Source organism: Scatophagus argus, chromosome 7 (genome assembly GCF_020382885.2).
Source record: "Scatophagus argus isolate fScaArg1 chromosome 7, fScaArg1.pri, whole genome shotgun sequence".
NCBI lineage: Eukaryota > Metazoa > Chordata > Actinopteri > Scatophagidae > Scatophagus > Scatophagus argus.
In genome coordinates this window covers 13,096,008-13,122,476 of record NC_058499.1, presented here as the reverse complement: position 1 = coordinate 13,122,476, position 26,469 = coordinate 13,096,008, and the positions used below count along the sequence as shown (strand labels likewise).

The following is a 26,469-nucleotide window of genomic DNA, read 5'->3' as shown; positions in this document are numbered from 1 at the left end:
ACTACTGGAAAACTAATGATATTCCCAGAAGCTTCAGCTGTAGGCCTACTTTCCATGTATGTATATATGCTTTTCTGTGCTTAACAAGAACGTTTTGGCACCCTGGGCTCCTAACAGGTTAATCCAACCATGTGTTTAATAGTAACTGAGTGGGTGCACCACATTGTGTGGATGACAGACATAGCACCACAAAGGTTATTGAATATAGCAACATGACATGTGCTGTGGAGCAACAGTAACAGAAAAAACTGCTGTTCTCAATATGCAGACATACAGTATGGACTAAAGTGTATGCCTATTAAAATAAAAGGCTAGACTCGTTTACACGTATACACGTTTGGTGTAAACTGAAGCATACAAACATCACCACAAGCTCACAAATGTGTTGCATATGCAGATAAATTGTGGAGAAGACAATTTTTGTTGTTGTTGTTTGTTTTATTGTGGTTCCAGAAAACAATGATGTTGTTTCAGGGTGAGATCCATTTTGTTGGTTGATAGGACACTATCCTTTCCAACAGAGGTGATAATCTTATCAGTCATTGAAAAGTTGTTGAGTTAACAAACGCCGCTTTCCCGTTAATGCTATTGACCGACTAACAATTTAAAGAAGTGGGAGGCGTCACAAGGCACCTTTAAGAGCAGCTAAACAAAGAGAAGATGGCTCACTATGTCTTTATTTCAAGGTATCACTATGGATCAGGGAAGACAAGGAAATGTTGACTTTGTTTTGGATGTAGGTCGGAAAATGAATGCTGGGTTCACAAGACCTGCTGCAATAAGACAACATGTCAGTTTTAATAGAAAGCTGTTACACAAAGTTTTTAAAATCATAAACTTTTGTGGGGTGACTCATCTATTCAGTAGAGGATCTTTGGTGTACAAGTCTGACATATAAAAGCAAACTGATGTTAATGCCATTCCAATTGTTCACTCGACACATATTCTGAAATTTTAGGTGCCATTTTCTTTTTGTCACTGGATCATTTTTTTCTCTTTCTTTATCAAGGGTTCAACAATGTCAGATGAGTAAGTCCTGTCATCACACAATTTAAAAGCTTATTTTCCCAAAGTAGTTATTGTCAAACGAAGCATTTTATATCAGAATAATAACCATCTATCTTGTTTGTTTCTGCATCTTTGATTTCTCTGGTCGAACAAATTCCACATGACCACCACAGTGATGTAAGTAACAGCCTGCATGTCTTGTCATGCCATCTAATTCAAATAACTGATCAAACAATTAAAGTTTGACGTTTAATATAGCTTAAATTCCTTTCCATTCTTTTTTCCTTTCTCTTCAGTACACACCAGCATGCATGCCGCCCAAGGCAGAGGCAAAGGTAGTTTGACTTATTTGACCAGACGTATTTATGAAAAACAGTCCCATTGTGCTAACTTTTCAAGTAGTCATGTTTGCATTTTCAGTGAATGATTCTTTTCCATTGAAGAAAACAATATTTTAAAGGAAATGGGTCATGTAATATTACTTTATTATTAAAATATCACTGTCTGATAAACTCAAATGTCCTTCTTTAGAAAGATCAGCTCAACAAATACAAAGAAACAATGATTCTATTAAACTTCTTGTTAATGTTTTCAGCCTTAAAAGGTATATGGAGCATGCAATGATCAATTCTTGAACTTTGTTGTTGAACTTTGAAAGTTGAAGTTTAATGTCAAAGTAAAATGTCAAAATTTTTGCAGACATGTTGTGTTTATACTGAGGTACATAAAATTCTTCTTCAGGTGTGAGCTAAACTAAAGGTTTATTGTGATGTTTTGTTCAGTGTCATATGGGCAAATGTATTTAGACACATGGTAAGGAGTCATTTTTACTTGATATAACATAGAATAGCAAGTTTAGACAAGGAGAAAAGACTCTGGGAACATATTTTAGCTATTGCAGGTAAAAAACCAAACAAACCTAATTGATCCTACAGAAAAGTATATATATATGTTATATCATTATAGGTTAGATGTAATGTTTAATATTTTTTATTATTTACAGCCCAAATGCAAGATTTCAGCCTCCCGCAAGCTCTCCCTGAAGGTAAGACATATAAACTATGATGTGCTAACTTATTACCTTAAATTCTGACACACAAATCAAGTAACAGGAAAACAATAAGAGCTGACTTCTCTCCATGTTAACTTTGACTCATCCAGATCCTCTTGCTGGCTCGTGCCATGGAAGAGCTGGAGGCAGAGAAGGCAGCACAAGAGGAAGCAAAGGTTCACTACCTGGGAGAGAAGCTTCCACCCCTGCAGCTGGCAGGTTTGAATTTGGATGACCTACAGGTGGGAGTCACAAAAAATCACCAGAGGAAGTAAAGCATAAAAGAGTGTCTTGTCCTTGTACTTCAACAGTGTGGATATTTGTATTTACTGTTGTTTTGCAGAAACTCTGTAAGCAGATTCATGCAAAGATTGATATGGTGGATGAGGAGCGGTACGACTGCGAGGCCAAAGTCATCAAGAACAACAGAGATGTATGTCATGCACCACCACACACCAGATTTAAATAAAAAATACTGAAGTATATCAGGAGTATGTGTTGTTTATTAACATAAAGTCACCAGCTAAGCACTTTCAACACCTCTAGATCAATGAACTGAATCTAAAGGTGCAGGACCTCGGAGGGAAGTTCAAGAAGCCAGCTCTGAGAAAGGTGAGAGTCTCGGCAGATGAGATGATGAGAGCTCTCTTTGGGTCCAAGAGCAAGGGCTCCATGGACCTGAGGGCAAACCTCAAGTCTGTGAAGAAAGAGGACATCAAACAAGAGAAGGTATGCCCAGTGAAGCAGAGATACAGCCATCCAAAATCTTTGAAAAAAACTGCAAAAACCTAAAGGTCTGTTTGTTTTGTTTACTAAGGAGCTGACCATGGAGGTGGGTGACTGGCGTAAGAATGTGGAGGCCATGTCTGGTATGGAGGGCAGGAAGAAGATGTTTGATGCATGATGTTAGGGGGTAAATTCAAATTAAATAATGGAAATATAATGTTCTTCAACAAAAATGCATGACTTTAAAAAAGAAAAACAAAAGATAAGCATTAAATTATGCCTGGGAGGCTCATATTTCACGAAGCTCAGCAGTGACATGCTGTAAATTCACCCGACAACATTATTTAATGCATTGGACTTTTCCCCTTGCATTTAGATGCTGCCAGTGTTTTGGTGGAAGTGTAACAATACACATGACTTCATTGTAGGTTTTTATTCTCTTCTCAAAAAGTGCATTTGTAAAATAGCATTGTGAATCCATGGTATATTACTGCCCTGATAATGCTATTATGTACTATTATGTAAACAAGCTGTACTACAAGTTGTATGTAAGTGTTGTACATATTGCCTCTTTTTTTGTTTCACTTACACATTTTCACAATGGATTTGAAGCAATGTGTAAAATACAGTCAGTAATTGCGGCATGTGGTATTGCTGCACAGAGCATTTGTACTGCTGGTCGGACTTACAAGGATGAGAATATTGCAACAAATCCTATAGGTTCAATGTTGAATTTCATTTGTAAGTGCAGCAGACTTGACATTGCACTTGTACACTCATGAAAAGGGTATCGTAACTGCCTTGTGTCTCCGCTAAGCTATGCCATTGACTTACGATGGCAAAGAACCAAAGATATTTTCTGTCAGAGCCAGGATATACTTAGACTTTCTTCTTGTCTGGAATGAATTCCTCTCCAGTAATAATGTAAGCACCATCACACACGCTAGTAACTGTCCTTGGACTGACATCAAAGAGTGTCAGTAAGACGAATGTTGAATGATGGAGGGTGAGCATCTGTGCACATACAGTATGTCCCTGTGTCAATGCCAGCAACAGTCCCGTTATTGTTATTCTTACTGTGCCGAGCATTTTCACCACCACTGTTAAAGCTTAAAATAGTCATCATGCTCCACAGTTGTACCGTTGTCTCTCTTCTCAAACTTGTGTTTCTACTAAATTGTCTTCTCGAGAGAGCGTTGGCTGAAAGGCCTCTGAAATCATCACACACTTGGAAGAGATTCATCATCTTGTTGCGGGTTTACCCAAAACTGCAGGGACCCATGCCAGAATATAGTCACCTTTGAGTGCAATTGGATCATATTGAAATTATTCGTGTTTTCACTACCCTTCGGGTGGGATTAAAAATAGTCAAAGATCCACTAGCCAAGGACTCACACCCAGTGTTGTAACCAACAATGTGGATGTCCATGTTTTTTGCTATCGGCTGTGTGTGCTGTTCTGTGATGTTTGTAATGCAAAGTTCCTCCAATATGTCAAATTAGCTGCATCTCACAAACCTTCAGCTACAGCCAATATCCCCGTGACCTTTGCATCAATAAGTCCAACATTGTTCAAGATCCCTGGTCCCACTGGTATTGTGAATGCCAAAGCTGAATGAAAAACTACATAACACTGTTAAACATAGTGGTCAAAATACAAATCATTGTTTTGCACATGACTGTGCTCTGTTGCTGCCTACACTGAGAGTTTAGGCAGCATGTTTTCTGTACCACTGCTGCTTAGTTAAGAATCAGAGGTAGAAGAAGTACTCAGATCTTAAGATTTCTTATCTTGGTTGGAGCAACTGTAACAAACCCAGTCTCCCCCAGGGATTAAGAAAGTATTCTGATTCTGAGTAAGTAAAAGTAGCCACGCCACAATACAGATATATTACAATAAAAGTCCTGCATTTAAATTTTTCCTTAGCCAAAAGTACAAAATATATATACAAAATATTAGCATCAAAATGTACTTAAAGTACCAAAAGTAAAAGTACTCATTATGCAGAATCACATATTTCGGAATGGGAATGTGTGTGTATGCGTAAATATGAATGTGGCTATCACTTCAGTGTTGGTGCGGTGAAAAGTAGTTTATAAGATGGCTTGTGAATTTTGCTTAGAGATCAGTAAGGTTTTATCTTAACATATAATATCACATCATAATCTATTTCGTGATTATGTTTTGTGTTATTAAACTAAACCTGAAATGAAACTTATAATTTAAGTTGTCAAATAATAGATGTAGTGGAGTAAAAAGTACAATATTTGCCTCTGAACTGTTGCAGAGCAGAAGTAATAAAGTAACAGAAAATGGAAATACCCAAGCAAAGTACAAGTACCTCAAAATTGCACTTGTACTTCAATTTTTGTACTTACTTTACACTTATGAATAATGAAATGAATAACTCACCAGCATTGGCAATATGAGCACAACTCATTTTTGAGTTTATACAAAGAGCTTGAAAAACATTTCACATATAAGTCACCCATCATTTAAAGTCCAAACTAAAAGGTAAAGTTTAAAGCCAACAATGGTGTTATGCAAATACTGTATGGCACCATTTATACTAGTTTTTGTTTTGTTATTTAAAAGCTTCAGACATACAATTAATAGTCTGAACGTCTCAGTTTTGTAATATCAGATGGAAGCTTGTCTCAGTTGACTATCTGCAGAGAATAAAAGAGCTATTAAAAAGTACAAATAATGCACTGAAAATGAAGACATGAAATGAAGAAATTTATTCCTCTGATTTGTCAAGTGTAACATGAAAGCAAAACCGTCCCTGAGAGGAGACTGCAGAACTGTACATTAAAGCAGAAGTTAACTCCCAGCACAGAGAGAGGGATGAGGTATATCTAAAAACAACAAAGTAAGACATGAAGGAGCGGTAAAGGATGACGGGAAAACATCTAACATTTTAACCAAACCAAAACCAGCAACCAAGCCAGGCATCACACCAGACTTCTGTTGTGTTTTAAAGGTGAAATAGTTTGTCAAGTGTAACGTGTATCAATTTCAATACACTAAGAAAGGCACAACAAGTCTGTTAAATTGGAATGTGAACAATCATAAAAATGCTGCCATTAGTCGTATCTTAAATACCACAAAACAAAATGATAAATACACAAGATCACTTTTCACCCACTACATTTCCTGTCTGGTTTTACTGTGCTGGCAGTGAAAACAATAACTCCCACTATTAGAAGGGGAAGCTTCATAGGCTGAGGTGAAACAAACGTAGCTTTTTGAAATTCAACAAAACAGTTATTCTTTTGAAAAACAACTACGGAATTCAGCAGGTTGATCAATAAAAATAACATGAAATAACATGAAATTACAGTAAAACTAGTTACTGACCAAAATTGCCCTTGCTATATTTACACAGACACTTCAATAGTCTGTCACATCAAAAGACAAAACCTTTTAATTTGATTTTTCTGCACGTGAAAAAAAAGTAGACTCAACTTTGAGCTATTATCTTTGGTGGCAGTGCAGGGAAGTGGCAGAAATAAGAAACATATTCAAAACTGTCAATTGTGATGCACTGAGCATCACAAACATACCTCTCGAAATCCTAATCGCTGTTTTTTTTTTAAATTGACTATTCTTCTCAGATTAAACTAAATGCAGAAAGCATGAAAATTCACTTAAATATTCAATTAGTATTCCAGTTTAAGTTTAAGCTTTCCTGACAAAAAAAAAACATAAGGCACACTTATTAGTGGAGGGCTCCAAACTGAGGTACACTTTTGTGAAATGTTATTGTCTGTATCTACAAGTAACATTTAACTGAAAAAAACAACAACCCACAAACATTGATAAAATAAATATAAAGTTTTTCATAATTTACAACATGACAAATAAGGCTGTGTTTACCATGAACACAATCTGCAGTGAAATACGTGTATTTCATTTTGTCACAAACAAAACAAACAATTTTTTCACCAGTTAAGACTCATGTGCAAGACTTCTGATCATTATGATGTAGGCCACTTGTGTGTACACATTCTTGGAGTGTGAGCTATCATTTAATTAATGTTTTGTCTTTGGATCAGGGCAGTTCCTTGCAGCCAGATCATCATGGTGCAGGTCAGTATCTTCATATGTGATATTGTGAAGTCAGTGGCACATATTGATGAGTACCCTCTAAGCAGTCAACAGTGCATCCAGTGAAATAAACTCTGAGCACATCAGTAGTATCTCCTTCACAAGTGACTGAAGACAGTATCCAATCATGAGTCAGCATCCTATGTCACCCTCTCTGTTGGTCAGCAGGTATTACCATTATGTAAGAGGGATAATGCTCCAACCTTAAAGTGCTCTGGTTGCCGTGGTTGTAACCATGGCAACCGTGGTCGTGGCACAGCGGCAGGTGTCAAGGTCACCTGTGTTTGCGCAACATCTGCCGGTTCCACATGCCACGTTTGGAGTGATAGTGGTGGAAGAAGTTCCTCAAGTAGATCCTCTCCACTTCCAGTCCGGCCTGGAGGATCCTTAAAGCAGGGAACAGAGGAGAGTTTGTTTACTTGCTTTTCATTTTGTTAGCCCTTAACGCGGCGTTTATCGTGCCTTTATAAGTTACAATATCGATGTCAAGTGAAATGTAAGGCCAAATCTCAATCAAAACAGATGTTAGCCATTTTACTCATGTAATTTTCTACAGCTATGGAGCAACATTATCATTCTATTGCAGTCGCATTTCACTCTCTTTTATCTTTTAGCTCTGCTTATGGTCTCTACCAAATCCTGATGGAAATATTTGTATCTTTAGATGCTAAATGTTTGATTATCTCCATCAGCATGTTGCTATCTGTGTCCATTTGCCAGTGAGTGCTGAGCAGGTTGTGCACAGGGTTTTTTTTGAGAGCTTTTTCACTGAAAACAGAAGGAAAGCAAAGAGGATGAACCAAACCAGCAGGCCTGACAGATAAACAATAAACCGGAACTCACTTTAAGATTTGGGAGATAATTCTCTGTATGTTTATCATTCACATCATCACAGTGTTATTTTTTTTAATCTTTAAAGTATAGATTGTAGCTGCGTTTTATAATAGATTATAAAAGTTTTTCAACTAGATAAAACACACACACTCTTACACACACATATGCATACACTGAATCCATTTTTCATTTCATTCTTTTCGTGAGCTACTCTCAGTTATTCCTGACTGATGTGCACTTGGACAACCTGTGTGTGTGCTGCGCCAATACCAACCTGCAATCATGAGCTGCTGTCACTAGTCCAAACTGTGGCATGCAGTACCAGCATATTTAACAGCTTGTCTGTACAATAGATGAAATAGACTAACACACCAGCAGCAACAAACCTTGAGTTGACATTTAGAGGGAAACACACCTGTCGAGGAGCTCCCAGTCTTCTCCTCCCCAGCGATCTCTGAATTCCCTGGTGTTCATTCCACCCACTGCGTCCAGATCTGACTTATAGATCCCCAGCAGACCAAAGCCATTGACCTCCCAGAAACCTGCAGAAACATCACATGGTCACATTTTCTTTAAAATTTAAGGTCGCTCACAAGAGTTTACTTGTGTTTATAATTTTGGGGGTTTTTTCCACTTAGAGAACAAATACAAAATCAATAAACATGATCACTTTGTTTATTTTACCAGCTGTTCATATTAACTCTTATTGTATGTTATCATCATGATTTTTCAATGCCTGCTGACTTCAGTGCCAAGAGACAACAAATATGACAACAGGACTGTTTCAATTCAAATATTCAAAGATTTCTGGGTTACATGGGTGATAATGTAGATGAAACACCAGATTAAGTTCAAACATTTTCTGAAGTCAAAGTCAAGCAAAATAAAGCATTTCTGAAACTTTCAAGACTCTGTACAAACTCTGAAATTTGAATAATTTGGACTAAATTGTGACATTGTTCAACATATCATATTATTATGTGGATTAGTGCATTATTAACATATGACAAGTGCTTATTTTTCTTCTACTGGTAGAGTTTTACTGCATAACATTACATTTAGAATGTACTTTAAAATTTACAACCTTCGAAGGAATTATGATGACATGTTAAAAAGACTAAGGATGGGTGTATCTGCATCTACCTCTGGCGTCTAATGGCGTAGCCCCGCAGTCCAGTCTTAGGACTATTGGAGCAAAGGCCATGTACCCCTCCACACAGTGCTTCCTGATGGTATCGATGATGGAGGAAGGGAAATGGATGTGGAGGTCACAAAGAAACACAATGCTGTGGTCGTCCTGACAGTTAAGGGGAAAAGACATAAAAGATATTTATGATTACAGTCTATATACACACCTGTCACTTCATCTTAATGCCTTACTGCTAAATGACATTGAGATAACTCACATTTATAAGGTCGACACCTGCTTGCAGACCGGCCGAGCGCTCAAAGTTTCCACTCAGCTTCATGTATTCGTACCTGATATTTACAGCACATACAAATCCTGTGTAATGAGCTTTACAGATACGGATTCTGTGTAACTGTGAAACACAAGCACGTACCTAGGGAGTGAGGATTTCTCTAGAGCCTTCCTGACGTCCATGTCAGTGCTGTTGTAGTCGACGATGATTAGATTGAAGTTGCTGTCTCGGGTTTCTCTGAACAGTTGCTCCATGTCAGCAATCAGCTGCTGCACCCACCGAGCCTGGTTTTTCACTGAAAGAGACGCACAGACAAATGGTCGGTTATGTAGCTAATGCATAAATCGACTATAGGTATAACAAGGACTGTGTACTAAAAATGACTGTAGCCAAAATCAGTTCACTTCGGTCTTTTCTAGGGAGCATGTTTATTTATATTATATTTGTATTAGGTGTAATTCAACAGCCATGCTAACAGATGATAGACTCCAACGACTAACCAGCGAGCCTTCCTTTTTAACATTTTATCTTGAAAAAGAGCTGTGTATTTGGGGGAGATTGGGAGGGATTAAGACCTATGCTGGAGCACAACACTAGAGGGCGATCAAGATGTTTTGGCTTCACTTTTAGGAAGGTCTCATGTTGTCCATCTTTATGTGTAGTCAGCACACCAAGCACTAAATGAACCACAACCAGGAATCTTTGCATGTAAACTATCAATTAAAGATCGGTATTGTTTTTGAGAATCAATACAGTATCACAGAAGAGGGCATTGTGACACTCAAGAGCATCTATGTTTCCAATCCCATTGAGACTGTCCCTGTTCCAGCCCTTTGCAGTTACCGGCTGCTATGGATCACTGCACAAAGAGTTTGTCAGAAAGCCCCCTGAGAATTGAGTCTCTGAACCTAATTCTGATGAGTCGTTCACAGGACAAAGACACATAACAAAGGCTTTTCTTTCTTTGAAGAAGTTAATATTGACAAGGATTCTGTGGTTCTGTGTCTCAGAAGTAAATGATGACACAATATAATGAGGTTAATGGTGAAATGTCATGTGTGTGAGCTGCAACAGCTTGACGTTGAACTTTTTAATGAGTTGCAAAAGTTGTAACAGAAGCCAACGGACAAAAAAGTACAAGAAAAAGTGGGTGAATGTAATAGCTGTATGAGCATGGCTAAAGATGAGCATACCAGGTACAATGAAGTGGACCGTGGCATCCGGATTCCAGCGGAAGCCCACTGGGTTGCACAGCACCAGCTGAGGTTTTGGCCGCTGGAAACCAAACTCTTTGCTGCGTTGCCTGCTGTAGCGAATCAGAGTGTAGATGTAGTGCGACAGGCGCAGCAGCTGACCGTTCACATCTTTCAGCTCCAGCTCGAGGAGGTAGCGGCTGCCCTGGACGCCGTCCACACGCTTGACCACGTTAACTACACGGACCAATGAGAATTTCCTGCAAGAACAAAGAGAATCAAAAAATGTAATGTGTTGCAAAACAACACGAGATTGGAAGTGTGCTCAACTGCAAGATGTTACATGTTCGTGCAAAAATGCTGCAAAACCTTTTCATCTCTTTAGTCCTTGAAAATTATTATAAATAATTATAAATATAAGGTCATCCCTCTTTTTCCTCCTGTTTTTCTGAAATCAGGTTGCAGTGGCAGGAGGCTAGGCATTCTCCCCAGCCCGGCTTTCCAGCTCCTCCCGAGAGATCACCAGGGCCAGATGAGTGAGTTCTGGGTCTATCCTGGGATCTCCTCCCCATTCAACATGCCGAGAAAAGCTCCAAAGGGAGCAATCCACCATTTTACAACTTGTAGACATGAATGTAGAGGTGTAACTAACAATTATTTTATTTAATGCTTAATCTACTAATATCCATCCTAAGCCTCTACAGTACTGATTAGTCCATTATCAAACGAACTGCCCTTGACTGACTTACTATTGCAGCTTTAGATATATGCACCCTACGTGCTGCAATATTTCTATATAAATATATATATATATATATATATGCACTTACCCGTGGTGCTTTTTGTTGAGTTGTTCCATGAAAGCCTCGACCACGGGCAGAGCGTCACTGGAGTGCAGCAGCAGATTGCCTGAGATGTTGCAGTGCAGGTCAATCCAATCTAAGCGGTGTGCCTGAAGGTCCAGGGGGCTGACCTGGAAGGTCTGGCTCCAGTTGATCTCAGTGTCAAACACTGGTGCTGGGGTAAGGTCCTCGTCATCTGTACCTTCAAAGTCTTCTCCTGGTCCCCATAAAGAGTTTTTCCTGCTTAAATCCACGTTGTGAACATCATCCCCTTCCCCTGCTTGGTTCTCCTCTCCTTTCGTATCTGACTGCTTTTTCACTGTTTTTCTTTTTGTGACCATCTTCCCTCTGTGGATGGTATTTTCTAAATCCTGCTGTAGAGGCATATTCAGTTCTATCTCCTTATCCCTGAGGTGTTTTTTGACATCTGTGTCTCTCTGATTTGGCCTGACTAAAGGGCGGTCTCTTTTGGGAGTAGTACGACGCTTGTCTCTGGTTTCAAATTGCTGCTTGGCCACTGTGGGTTTTTCAGGCAGATAAGCATCTCTCTTTAATTGTTGAGGCTTTGTGTCTTTGAGTCTTTGAATTTGGGTATGGTTCATTTTATGGGACCTCTGCCTACGGTGCTGTTTATGACTTAGCTGCTCGGGCAAGACAACTGGTCCTTCCTTTGCTTTAAGCTGCTGTTTGTCCACTGGCATCAATGGATTTGTCTGTTCTGGTCTCACAGCTGTCTCTACTGATGTGACCATTTGTCTCTTTGCTGGTCTTAACTTTACTTTTGGTTTTATCTGTTCTATTTTTTCAACCTGTGCCTCTGGCTTTAACGCTGTCTGGTTTTGTTGCTGGTGCAGGTGATGTTTCGTGGCTTGTGTTGGCACTGATTGCAGAGGCTCAACTGATTTCTGAGGCTGAAGGACATTGTCTTGCCCTTGCCTTCTCTGCAACTCATCTATGTGTCGTCTTGTGTCAGAAGTGTTCTTCAGTATGTTGTCAGTTTCTTGCGTGACTAAGGAGAAGAGCTTACGCCTGCGTTTCTGAGCATAATCGTCATAGTCGTCCCCATAGTCTGGAAAGAGGGCATTATCTATCTGGTCCAGTCTGATTTCCTTTTCTCTTAGATAGGCTTCATTGTCAAACTCCTCCTCCTCCTCTTCTAGCACTGAATTCCTCTTCTGGAAACCAAAATCTAAGATCCATCAGAAGAAGAGACAGAAAAGAAGAAGTGTAACCAACCGGCAGTACAAGGAACAATACAAGAAAAGGAAGTTCAGAATACCTCTGCCTGCGTTTCCTTTTCCCTGTGTATCAGAACGGTCCAGTCTCATATATCTGGAGAAACCAAACCTGAAGATCAGAGGACAAAATCATGCAAAGATTTAGAAGAAGTTAATCTGCTTGATGTTACTTGATGAACACAGAAGATGTGACTTTCTGATGGGATCTCTATTGGCAACACCGTAAGCCTACGTCATATTCTGTTCGTCCCTATTGTAAGCATTTCTATCTAGTATAGACTGTGAAGTCTCACATCTTCATGTAGTAGGGGCTCTCGGGGTAAAAGCAGCTGTTCTGTGTCTCCATGTGTGTGAGTCGGGTGTAGTCATTGGGGTAGACGTAGGACATGCGGACCTGCAGGGATGAGATAAAATGACATGGTAATAAAGCTATGAGAACTTGCTGGTGAAATATGAGATCCTGTAAATGTCATCCAGGCAAACAGGTGACTGCAGAGTTCAGATAAGGACACACCATAATGCATGTATTTATTTGAATCTATAATTTTCAGTTTTTGCGATGTTCTTCAGATTTTCAGGTGAAGTGAGGCTAATTTTTCAATAATTTCCAAGTTATTTCAGTAATATGGGAAATATGCTTCTTTTCTTTCTTGCTGTGAATTAAATGACAAGAAAAACCCCACCCTCATATTTGTTCTAAATGAAGCTACACTACTACACTAAACTGTTGACCCAGAGGTGGAGGAAGCTAAGATCCTTTGCTTAAGTAAGTGTATGTAAATACAGAAAGAAAAGTGTACTTCACGTATTAAAGGTAAAAGTGCTCACTATTTTATGGTCGAGCACTGACTCCCTGGTGTTTTGTCATCATAGTGAGACTTCAATATAATGAATTGTAAAATCAACTGAAGCGAATTTAAAAACAAAGCTTCCAATATACTGTAACTCTGGCGCAAAAACAAAGGGTGTTAATTCCAGCATTGTGTTAATGGTGAGCTCTGAAGAATGAGTGAAGTAAACAAACCATACAAATACATACAAACTGCAGTCCTTGGTAGCGGAGCAGAGGAAAGTCTTTGATGGTGTAGCTGGGCTTGTACAAACAATCAGGCAGAAGCCCTTGTAGGAACTTGCTGTTTATTAAAGGCACTTCAGACAAACACAGAGATTTGAGATGAGATTACATTGTGCACTCAGTGGGAGGAAGCAAGTTGCACAATGTTTGTATCTGGGATGTTAGGAAATGAGCGATTTATCTGCTCTGTGGTAGAGAAATAGGGCAACAGAGACGTGTCTCACCTTGGTAGAGAGTGTCTCGCGGCTCTTCCCTCAGCATGTCCGCTGTGGCATCACGCTGTTTTGTGGGGGTGTGCTGGTGGCTTGCAGCCGTCTGTGGTATGTGGGCAACATCGTTCAGTAACAAGGCAGACTCATCTGTTGCAGCCAAAGGGCAGAAGAATAAGAGATGAGCTCAGTGCTTATTGTGCAACAACATAACTGCCTGGATTTGCAGGTTTGAGCAGCCTTGCAGAATTTTAAAGGCAGACAGGACTATGAAACAATGTGTGACGGACATTTCACCCTGGTTCTAGACAATACATTCACTGCAACAGTAGGAAGATGTGTGGAGCCGTGTGTACTTACTAACATAGAGGGAGATGTGTTTGGATTCAATAACCATGAACCTAAATCCTCTGTCCAGGAGCTGCCACTGTGAGAAAACAATCACAGAGAACGGCATGTCTATTGCACTTTATTACTCACATTGCACGTGTAAATGAGCACAGACCTGATGTGAGAGATGGAAGCAATAAAATGAGACAAGGACTAAAGGAGACAATATTTTCTACGGCTGCCCACTACTTACCGCCAGTTCCACGTGGTCAGTCCCTCTATCATTTTGCTTGTGGATAATTTCAAAAAAGTACCTCCTCTGAGCAGACAGCCTGTCAAAAGGATAAACCAGCCCCACTTTATAATCATATCAGACACAAAAACAAAAATAAACTCCAAAGAAAAACAACCATGTAGCTGTGTACTATGTTCTGTGTACTAAACATAAAGGCTGGAGCAGCTCCCGCTGTCAGATAAAAATCTGTCTCAGTCTCTTTCCTCTGGAGTCTCCTGAGGTTAATCAGGCATATATCATGCATTCTGTTCAATAACAATCAAGTTAATTTTGGGTACTGCAAAATTCTACGAATATATTTCTGCAAATGTTGGCTTATCTGAGTGTTCAAACTGGAAACATCAGTGTGTAACCCAGAAGCAGAATTTCTAAATTTGGAATCTTTTGGATTTACTTTGACTGATGCATTTGTCTGATTTGCCTTTGTGTGTGATTGTGAGTGTCCCCCTACTAGTTTCAGGGAATAACAGCATCACAGAGGAAAAAAGCTTCAATGAATTTTACCTTGTAGACATAAAATTTTGTCCTCCACGACACTTTCAATAAACATTTACACTCTTGTGGATTTAGTGTAATACTTCCTGCTGTTTAAAACACTTCTTAAATTGCAAGTCATCAGTGCAAACAAGGTCTCTGGGTATGTATATTAACTGAGTACTGATGTTCATTTCTGATATTTACATTTTCCATTGTTTTTGCTTACTCACTAAATCATTTAAACTTTGCTGACAAATTACAGTAAACCACATTTGCACGGGTTGACACAAGTTTCCTGCACATATGCGGTAAAGCTAAGAAACAGCTCAAAATGTGGTCTATTTTTTTCTAGCATCTATGTTGTAACGGTAATGGTGAGTTCTTGGAACATTAGAACATAAAGGTTTTTCCATGCAAATGCTTTCAACTTGGGGTAGATTAGAGCTTCTTATGTGTAGTCACTGGTCTGATGCAATCAAAAGGGTACTCCTGCAATTTAGTTTTGCTTTTCTATAAAAGGTGGTGCACTTGCAAGAGACAGATGAAAAAAACAAAACAAAGAGTGCTCACTCTTAATGTAGCTTATGAGCCCCACAAAGCAACTACACAGCTTCTCTTTGTTTATGCAGTATCTTACAATCAGGACTAAGTAAACGAGTAATACTACAAGTAAAGTGATCTTCTTGGGTACACTCAGTTATGTTCTTCTTAAAGTTTGGATAATGATATGATATTTGGGGAAACTTAAGGTCCTTCTGTCTGTATTAATTGATATGTGCTCTCCTCATGGCTTTAAAGAGGAAGGGATTCAACTAGAATAACATGATACATCTTTGCTGTGCACCAACCAGAATTTCAGGAATATTTGAATTTGACAACAATAGATGGATTGTTTGTCTGAGTCGGGTCAATTACTGCATACACAATACAATGCTGCATATTCATTTAACAATAAAATGGAGTGTGGTCAACTCACCAAACCGATCTGGAGGTCTGACTGGCATACTTATCAAACTCACCCGGGGCAGTCCACTCTGTGCCAGTCTAGAGAAAAAACATTATCAGGATGGTATTATTACATGTTGAGGAATATTACAAGCAATATGAGGATATGGGTGTCCAAAACTTGAGAAGGTGGCAGACACGTGTACCTTTCCAACCCATGACAATAACTGCACATTGAGGGGAGAGTCATCTGTGCTGAGCCAAAACTCAGAGTTGTCATCAGAGCTCAAAGCAAACACAAACTCTCCTGAGTGACAGGGAGAAAAAAAATGAGACAAAAAGGTGAAGAGACAGCTTGAAGGACAGATAGAGGAACAAGTCTTGCACGCATGCATTCAGTGTGGTATCAGACAGGAACTAGATGATCTAGACAACTTGTACCGTCAGTATATGGATGTAAATAACCAAATATCCTGAGCCCGTAGTTGGTCCACTGAGGAGAGACGGCCAGCTTCCGGACCGTAGTCCTGGACTGGATGAGCGAGGAGAGAAAAACACACAAGCAGTCATGATGTTTACTCAAAGTGAAACTGCATGTTGAGTCTAGCGACACGAGGTTCTAACATGAGGATGTGGAATGCACCTCTGAGTGAAGAGTGAGTGTGAGTGTGTGTGTCGCCTATGCTTGTGTCAGAGCGTGCTTTTACACTTAAAATACTCAACTGCATTTCAGTCAGCTGAACAATTGTAGCGCTATCTTTTAAAAAAAAAACCCTACTGACATCATATAAGATAACTACGTATGTGACAGCATAATGTTGATAATGTTATCCTATGATAAGAAAAAGCTGACACCAAAAATCAGATATTCCTCGCCTAAATTCTCATCTTTTGATCTTGATAAAAAGGCATCATTGGTTTCTACAAAAGTTATGAGTACTACTCTATATTTCTGAATTTTAATCCATGACATACATTAATAAAACGCACGAGACACAAAAACAACATACACTGTGAATCATTGGGGAGTCGATGAACCAGCAAAGCCAAGAGTCAACAGCCTGCAAGCAGTTTTGTGAGTGTGTAACTAGACAAAGTGGTACTTTGAGCGAAATGCTTTTACTGCATCAGCATGCTCACCAGCTCACAACTGCCATGTCCCAAAGGCTTATTACAAAATGATCACACTAGAACAGTACCAAAACAAAGAATTCTCAAAGCAGATGGTATGCATCATAAATACAATTGATTTTTGAGCATACTGTTGATATACTTGCATTAAGGCTTTGATCCTTCATTCAAGTACTAAAACTTAGGAAAAACATTTTGGTGTTCATCAAGATTAATTGGACATACTTTTCCAAGAATGCAGTTTGACTGACATCCTACATTGTGTGTACTTTATGTTTTTCTGTTACCACGAAATGGTTAAGTGCGTTGATGTTGCTAACAGCTAAAATATAATTATGATGATTAGTATGCAGTATGGTTTTGGAACACAGCTAATTGCAATGCTCACATGCTTGTGTTTACCAAGTATGATGTTTACCATCTTTGTTTAGCATATTAGCTAACATTTGCTAATTAGCACTAAAGACAAGGTAGAGCTGAGGGGGAGTTCTGCAGGTAGTCGTAGACCAAAGTACTGGCAAATGAAAATGTTAATTTGATTATTTAATCAAATCAAGAATTAAAAGATCACCAAAGTTATTACAATTCATCGTGAGGGGATCTTGACTGTGCGTGTCAAACTTCATAACAGTTGTTGTAGAAACATTTGACTCAAAAGTACAAATATTAAACTCATGGTGGTGCTAGGGGAAAAGTCAAAGGAACTGTGTGAAGTCTGTGGGATTCATCCTCTGGGCACCATGAACATCTGTACAAAATTGTTGCTGAGATATCTGAGTCTGGAAGAAAATGGTGGGCCAACAAACACCGTCATCATGTGAGCAATGCTGCTGACACGTCCAAAAAAAGTAAATCACCAAATTAAAAAACAAATAGAGGCGAGTGAACACGGAAGTGAAGCATTTGACTCACATGGGGATACAGCGGATAGTGCATGTTTCTGCATAGGTCAGCTATAGAACTGCCACACCAGTCCTCAAAGACGTGCAGATTGGCCTGTCCCTTATACTGCGGGAAGAAAAGAGAAAGAAAGCCTGGATGATGTTGGGAACACTCTGGTGTTTGTACTGTGGTCAGCAAACTGAAACTAACAAATAAAGACTTCCTCAGATACCACTAGATAATACAATGACAGGACCACAGGTTTCAACTGTCACTGGATGCCTAATATCCACTCTTCTTCCTATGTACAGACATGTAATTCAATGAATGCTATGTTTGTGGTGTTCAAAAAACTGAAAAATTACATTACTGAATTGATTGTGAGGGGTTTCCTTTGGAACTAGTTTGTACCAAAAAAATAGTCCCTTAATTAAAACTGTTGTTTCTGAGGATTAACTGGGGTTGTAACTGGGACACTTTTTCTGAAAAACTGGTTGTGATCTAATTATTTTAATGTAATTTTTCAGTGTTATGTACACCAAAAGTAAGGTATCTCAAGATTTCTGTGAATTAAATCAAATCAAATCATCTGGATGGATGGATACCACCAAGTAAGAAAATATATTTGATGAGTTATTTGGGTAAGAAGAGCCTTCAAAATAAGATATATTTATAGACGGTTGGGGGGATTGCAGCAGTCACACGTCTCTTCCCTACCTCTCATCGCTGCAATGAAAATCTGTAGAAAACACTGAAACACATAGTTCATCAGATTCCACTGGTGGTAAAGCCAAAAACTCTGCTGTCATCAGCACAATTAGTTAAATGTTAGCATGGGCTGGGCCTGAAGGCAATAATATAATGACAGGGTTTCCATTTTTGCTTGTAATCATTTAGCAATGACTTTCTGTTGATCTAAGGCCACTTGACTGACAGTCAAAGCTTATCCTTATTTTAATTGAACCATGGCTTGACTGCATTCTTTTCTTTTCCTTTCCCTTCCAATTAGTGGTGTGTTAAAACTGTGAAAGTTGTGGCATTTAATGGGCTTCAGCATTCACAGTATAAACTCACATGTTCTGCTTTTTAATTAATCTGATGACACCACAGTATTTTTCACTAGTTTTTAACATCCATCCATTTTCTATACCGCTTATCCGTCAGGGTCGCGGGGAGGCTGGAGCCTATCCCAGCTGACTACGGGCGAGAGGCGGGGTACACCCTGGACTGGTCGCCAGTCAATCGCAGGGCCAACACATAAAGACAAACAACCACACACTCTCACACTCACACCTAGGGGCAATTTAGAGTAGCCAATTAACCTAATGTGCATGTTTTTGGTATTGTGGGAGGAAGCCGGAAGCAGGAAGCAGAGTGCCTGCATGGGAGAGAACCCACGCAGGCACAGGGAGAACATGCAAACTCCACATAGAAGGGCCGAGACCGGGATTCGAACCTGGAACCCTCTTGCTATGAGGCGACAGTGCTAACCACTGCACCACCGTGCCGCCCTAGTTTTTAACACTTCACAGAAAAATCCTTTGATCGATAAAGAAATGTTCAATAGATGAATCAACACTGAAAATAAAGCACTCCTAAATACTTGATTTGGAAAGTTTGCTGGTAATTAAATTGAAAAAAAAAAACACCCTAAAAAACAAAACAAACAAAAAAACATTACAAATAAAATTAACAGATTGCAATACTAATGAATAAAATATCCCCAAAAATCAAGTAAAAATTAAAGAAATTCAATATTTCAAAAAACAGAAATGTGGGTGGTATTACAGGGATATATTGTAACATTTAAAAAACCGCTTGCCTTTTAGGTGGAGCATTTTGACGGTTCGTGAGTCAACAAGTTAAACAACATGTAACCAACAACTAAGAGGGCATCTACCACACACAACCCCTGGGGCCATTTTAACGCTTTTGTAAAGCTGAATTACAGTGTTCTGTAGAGAGACACAACAACAGCTTCCTACAAACATGAAATACGAGGTGCAAGCAACTGGCCAGAGTACAAGGCTGCTTAATATAGTAGAAATATGATGACCAACCCCCCAGTACAAGCAGTGGAAGCTACGGAAACAGACTGCTGGAGTAAATATAGAGCACACAAGTGCACTGAGGGAGCTGCACAAGCCTGGGCAGGTAATTCAGAGTTCAGAAGAGGTGTGAGAGGTGTTTAAGCATGCATGCGCGTGCTCGCGCATAGAGACACATACACACACACACACACACACACCTCTGGTTTCCAGGTTTGTGGAGTGTAGCTTGATCTCCAAGCAGGCTCTAGTTGATGGTCCCTTCTGACCTGGAAAACACACACACACACACACACACACACACAGAAATTCACTAACTTCAGATTTTTTTTCCTCCACTCCTCCCTGTGCAAACACACACCCCTTGCATCACCATATTTTCTGTTACCACTTCTTTTTCCACACGCCGCCCTTACCCTTTCGTCAAACATGGCTCTCCTCCAGCTGCTGCTGTCAGGATTCATACCTGAGGAAGTGGGTGAAAACAATCAGATCAGCACAGGACTGACAAGCAAATATGCAGCAAATGTAAACAGCAGGATAACACTGTCACATGGTCTCCTCTACAGATCTGAAAAAGATTTCACCTGGGAGGCGGAAAGGGTTGTTATTCTTAAACTGGTTTCCTGACTTTGCATCCAAACAAAATGTATACTAAAATAGCATGTGGCTTGATATGCTTCATCTGGTAGGAAAATCAGCTAACTCACAGACTAAGCTGAGAGGGTGTGTGGAGGGGGCAAGGTACACATTCAAACTCACTCTTGTGATAAGTAAGCAGAAGCTCCAATAATGCTGCCATAAATATGGCACAAGGTGCTGCAATCTGCTTCAACTGCAGAAAATTAACAATTGCTGTAAATTGCTTAAATTACTACGTCGGCCAAGATCACACCCAGTGCCATAAATGCCAATGCCTCGTGCTTGACAGTAGGTCAGATTACAGAGTTATATAGTGTTACCAGATTTCAAGTCCTCCATATGCAAAATGCACTTTCATCCATTTCTTGTCGCCTTATGCTGAATGAACAATGAAGCCCAGTGTCCCAGAGGAGTCCCACCCATTCCCTGTTCCAAGTCATTGCCAATGACCACTGAATGCAACTCATCTCAGTCACAGCCCTCAGTGAGCTGCTCTGGCACTCCTGTGTTGGCAAAAGTCTCTGGCAGAGCCAAATTATTATTCCATCTAACTCCTTACATCATCTTCCAAATTTACAGGGGAGAGTGTGTTTTAAAAGGGAAGCTCGCTGTGTTTTTACGAGCTTGTGGTGTCAGTGAGAGAACTGTGGTGCTTACAGCGTTTGTGAACTCGGAGTCTGTCATTATCACCAGGGCGGAGATCTCCAAACACACACCCTTGAGACATAGGGGCCAATTTTGGCAACACAAGTAATTTGAGAGTGGCGGTAAAGAAAATAAAGGGAGGTATATTTTTATCTCCATCTGCACTCTTCCAGCCCTCCTACTTGATCTTCCTCTGTTCGTCGCAATATTCACCACAGTGCTGATAATGCACTGGTTTGGAGTGATTTCAAAATGACTGTTGGTTCTTTGTGTGTGAAATTAAATGAGCCAAACATGAAATTAAGGTGTAGAACAATATTTCAGTTGATTAGAATAAACTTGCAGCTGGGTTTTTACAGGCTTTCATCCTTCACACAAAGCACATACAGGTTCAGCTCTGAATATTTCAGACACTCTATTCCAAGTTTGACATGGCTAGTCTCCTGACGCAACCATTAAAAAAAATGTTTCTACTGAACACTTTGCTATAGTCATAAGGATTTTAGACAAACGCTGCGGGACATGTATGTAGATTTGAGGGAGGAGGATATGTAAAATACAGTCAAATATGCATTTTACATAGTCTAACGCATAATAAACCGTTACATGGAGGAAGTATTTTGGACACAGTGTGATGCCGCAGAGTTTGTCCCAGGAAGCATTATCATTATCACCCTGTTAATAATAAATAAAGACCACCTGTTACTTCTCTGTTAAAGGATTATTAATATGGGCGGGGAGCCCAGCAGAGGCGATCACAACAGAACAATCCTCCTCCCACACAGCCAGCCAATTCTCCATTGTGACACTTATTAACTGCAGCGCTTCATATGCTATCGATGTTGTTAAGTGCCCCTGTGACCTACATGTGGGAAAAACAAGTCATCCCCTTAAAGACCCATATGTGCACGGCTGAGCCTGGGAGTGCTTCTGTAGTAACCAGTGTCAACAACCTTCTTTATACAGTTTATAGGTGATGAATATGTCCTGCTGTCCTCTGCTGCTAGGAGGAAACTGCAAGATTAACCATTTGCAGTGTGAATGCATCTAGTTTTCTGGACATACTTAGCTCAAGAGGTTTAAAATGAATGAAGAAGGGCGTTGCCCTATTATAGATGACAGGACTAATGTTTTTCCTTTCCTTTTAAATTTCACATCTTTCATTTTTAGATAAATCTTTCACACAGACCGGTTACAGAATATCGGTGGACGTGCACAAGGTGCAGTAGAAAAACAAGCCGACCTGTGGCAAAGGTGAACGGAATGATGTCCTTGAGTAAACACTAATTCTTCATGCTATGCAAATCCTGATTTAGAGGAACAGGATATTTGACTTTATGATTTAAGCATTTCGGGCACAAATAGTTGGAACTTAACGAAGGACGAACATTTAACAATTTAATAGTGGTACATGTTGTCATTCAAATTTTATCACATGAAACAAATCGTTGTGCTTGCTTACTAACAAAAAGCAATTAAACAAAATACTGGAGCCAAAGCGGCATTCACTCTTGATAAATGAACACTTGAGATGAACTTTTTTGACACCTTGATTATGTGCCCACCGGCTACTCTTAGAGAACACATTTATATCTTTACATTCCTCTTTCAGCTCTGTTTGAAGGCTTCGCGGAGCTCTTCCCTTGAGGGAGGTCCCGCTGTGACGAAGGGGCTGCAGCACAGGAATGTGTAGATATGCAAGTCCTTTAATGTATGTCTCAGGCATGTGTTTGCACGTCAGACTTTGCTCAAAGCGCCTGCATCATGTTTTGTTTTTTCTGTCTTGTGAGCAGACACCAGCCTGACCGTGCGCACTGTTTTTCATCCCCTACCACGTCAGCGTTTCTACACCTTAATGTTATATTTGAGTGTGAGTGCAATGCAACAGATGGTAAGCTGAGGTGCAAACACGGTGAGGGGCAGGAAGTTTGGTTACCCAGTGTGAGACAAGACTTCCTCATGAGTGTAAACCTCCTGTAAAGGTTTGAAAACCTTTGCCTGACCTCCCCACCCCCCCTCTCGCTCTTTTTTTTACTAGCTGTGAAACAAAGATTCTCACGCACACACTGCTTCATCTCTTTGTTGACCTGTTGTTTCACCTGCTTCAGGCTCATGTTTCCTGTGAAAAGGGATTCAGCATCACTCATGAAAAGTAAAAGCAAAAGGAAACGCATTTCTGACAACACTTGCACAGACCTACAGTGCATGTCCATGGTGCTTCATATTGTATTGACCATTATCTACACAGAAAACAACCTAATTTGTGCAAATTCACAGAAAATGTGTGACTGCAAATATAATTTAAACACAACATTCCGTCAATAAGTAGTACTGTGAATTTAAATTGTTAGGTTAGCGGGTAAGAACACTGTTGTCTTCATGGTGGGAACTTATCTTTGACTTCAGCACACAGCTATAAAGATTACTGCTGATACTGTGGCAGAGAGGCGAAGATTCAGCTGATTATGGTAACTGGAGCTGCACTTTGTTGTGTGGCAATGAACTACATTTTACTGTGGGGTGTTTTTCAGATTTGTACTGCACCATATTTGTCATTTAAGTGAAAAAAATATCAGAATCAACTGTGAAAACACTGCAGTCCTATTCAACCCCAATGAGACAGTGAAGATCTTAATTACCTTATTGTTAAATCACTTCTGTTTTTGTTGTCAGCCTTTGCACATTTTTTAACCCAACTACCTGACACCTCAGTTTTTTTTACGGCAACTTAATGCTTCATTTTCATATGCTTTTTTTAAAAATGTGCTCCCTTTCCATTTTCAGGCTGTTGCACAGGTGGTTTATTTGCCCCAAGCGCAGTCTAAATGACGCATTGCCTTAATCAAAGTTTTAAAAGGACGTTAGTTGAGTAAAACCTATCTTAACAGTGGACCGGATTGGTCAGCAGAAACTTACTGCTATCACTGCTCCACGCTTTTGCAGCAACCATCTCATGGTAGACGGCCACAACTCCGACCAGCAGAATCGCCCCGAACAGAAGATATTTGCTGTTGCGCCGCAGTTTCTTCAGAGGGAAAAACGCGGAGATCATGTTGGCACTCGGGCGAAATCTCCTGCCGAGTTATTCATCGGTCGGGTCAAATGCTTTGTCATCAGTAGGCTTCCGATCCCACCGTGAGCCCGTCCGCCTGCCTGCCACCCTCCCACCGCTGCGGTTTCAGTGGGTGCACACTACCGGCGCCCTGGATGTCCCCAGTGCGCGCGGCCCCTGGTGGCTCTCATCTCGCGAAAAATCCCACCACGTCCTGGAGTTGCGGTCACTTTACACTGAGCACTCTAGATCCATCTAAAACTTTCAAGAGGGTTTCCCGTTGCTCCCTAACAGAGAGTGCTGCCGTGCTGACCTCTGCTCCGTTAGTCTCGCATTAGCGCGCACCGAGCAGCACAAACAACGGAGTGAGGCGGTGAAATCCCACACCACCCTCATTGCACACAACTTCAAGACACACAAGAGAAAGCCAGAAAAATACCGGAATAGAGCAAGGTTTGCATTCAAAGTAAAAGCATGTGTGTCCCACTGATGCAAAATACATTACGCTGGCATGGCCATGATTAAATTTCTTAAGTTTACTGTTTATTATCCATAAATTTTCTAATATATTTACAGTTTGGTACACTGATTTACACGAGTCATTGTGTCTGTAACTGGTAGTTTATTTTGAACGCTACCGGAAACACTTTTTATTTGTAGTCGATTGACACCGCTCGCTCAGAGACTGGTGGGAGGAGTGAACCTGGACGTCACTCATCACTGGGAATTACCTGTAACAGGTACTAGCCCCATATGCAAACACTTCTGAGCCCCAGATTTGTTCTTTACTTAACTTGATAACAATAATAATTAAGGGTAGACATCTTAGAAAAATGTACTTTTCACTTAACTACATTTGCAACAGCGACATACTCATAAGAGTAGAAGAATGTTTTGAATACAGGTGTTGCTGTTTTGTACACTGAACATGTGAAGGTCTAAGTGTGAATAATTAGCTGGTGTCTACAATTTGTTCTGTTATTGCGCCTTCAATAACATGCCAGTACGAACATAGTAACCCTTTTCCAACATTAAGTTATATGGGATCGACAGTGGTTGAAAAAAAAAGAAAATACAGATTAATTATATATGTTTACCATTAAATAATTAGGAAATTATTACAGAGCAGTTGGTCCATAAACAAACTCCAAAGGAGTGTTGTTGGGAGTGATTTCATGGTATAAACTTGTGGGGTAATCGTTTATGCTTTATGTTAATGCATAATGGTGCTATTGTTGATGCACCTTATATGGATGACCATTGTTAGTGTGCTCTCTTGCGGTTTAAACGTCTACTGTCAAGTATGCAAAGACAAGACAAAGAGATCGTGGATCCTGCTGCTCTAGAAACAGAAATCACAAAGCCTCGCAGGAGAATGCTCTTCCTACCCCTCCCTTCCTTTATAAACCGAAGTTAAAGTCAGTGTCACAAAACAGCGCTTTCAAACAAAATACTGTCCAAACAAAGCAAACGCCGAGGACACACAAAATATTGTCAGCAAATAGTTAACAGTTCGTTTACTTAGTTCCATCATCCACCCGAAGAGAACAAACAGTAATCACACCGGAGGCAGATCACATCCGTAAGATGACACCGGTGCCCCTGACTGAGAGAGCTGGAGGATCAGATCAGATCCTGTTCGTCTACAGGGTAAGAAGACTCTGACCTCCCAGCTGCTGCAGGTGCATACCTGGTCCAGCACTGTGCTTAAACTCCCTCATTCTCCAAAAACATATTACACCAGGGTCACTTTCAAAATACACAAACGCCCTCAAAATCTGAATCTTATAAATTTCTCCTGTGCAGGTGGCAAGAAAACCTCCATGAATGTTTTCTTTGCGAGTCTGCCTGTTCTTAGTTTCCTCAATTAGTCACTTATTTAACAAAATATGATAAAATAATCAAGCATGGCCATTACAATTCCCTAAAGTTGACTTTGTCATGCTCCAATTGCTGCATACAACCAGCAATTTAAAATCCAAGGAAGTTCAATTTACAGTTCATAGAAAATAGTTTTCTGTTGAGAATAAGTTAACTAATTAACCACCCCATTTTTAAAACTCGCTAAATGACTCGTGCAAATTTGTTTCTGTTTTATTTTAAATGAATATCTAAAGCACTCTAAAACTCTATCTAAAACATTGGGTTTCAAAATAAATTGAAATATTTTAACCAGTGTGAAAAAAGTAACCTAATCTATTCGTCGTTAACCGTCAACCAAAATGTGTGCTGAAATTTAAATTGCTCAACAATGACTTGACAGTTCAGCGTAATAATCAAGTCCTCCTGACAAATGACAACTTTCTGCACACTCC

At 39.9% G+C, this 26,469-nt stretch overlaps 2 protein-coding genes across 3 annotated transcripts; one reads left to right on the top strand and one right to left on the bottom strand.

Annotated features, from left to right (window-relative positions):
* Positions 1-791: 791 nt before the first annotated feature.
* Positions 792-4,540, top strand: tnni1c (troponin I, skeletal, slow c). The gene is made up of 8 exons (XM_046393757.1): positions 792-1,029; positions 1,182-1,185; positions 1,305-1,343; positions 2,012-2,053; positions 2,170-2,301; positions 2,403-2,492; positions 2,606-2,788; positions 2,877-4,540. The coding sequence occupies exons 1-8, from the start codon at positions 1,019-1,021 to the stop codon at positions 2,961-2,963; spliced, it is 588 nt and encodes a 195-aa protein (XP_046249713.1). The 5' UTR covers positions 792-1,018; the 3' UTR covers positions 2,964-4,540.
* Positions 4,541-5,511: 971 nt separating this feature from the next.
* Positions 5,512-25,020, bottom strand: b4galnt3b (beta-1,4-N-acetyl-galactosaminyl transferase 3b). 2 transcript variants are annotated; one of them, XM_046394427.1, is made up of 20 exons: positions 24,019-25,019; positions 20,232-20,281; positions 20,016-20,084; positions 17,798-17,893; positions 16,196-16,286; positions 15,961-16,061; positions 15,786-15,853; positions 14,291-14,369; positions 14,068-14,134; positions 13,723-13,857; positions 13,463-13,572; positions 12,717-12,817; positions 12,465-12,532; positions 11,174-12,374; positions 10,344-10,603; positions 9,292-9,445; positions 9,136-9,208; positions 8,873-9,026; positions 8,145-8,271; positions 5,512-7,281 (listed from the first exon to the last, which is right to left on the bottom strand). In XM_046394427.1, the coding sequence occupies exons 1-20, from the start codon at positions 24,152-24,154 to the stop codon at positions 7,170-7,172; spliced, it is 3,252 nt and encodes a 1,083-aa protein (XP_046250383.1). In that variant the 5' UTR covers positions 24,155-25,019; the 3' UTR covers positions 5,512-7,169. The 2 variants fall into 2 exon arrangements, with proteins under 2 accessions (XP_046250383.1, XP_046250384.1); XM_046394428.1 differs by lacking the exon at positions 17,798-17,893 and having other exon boundaries at positions 24,019-25,020.
* Positions 25,021-26,469: the final 1,449 nt, after the last annotated feature.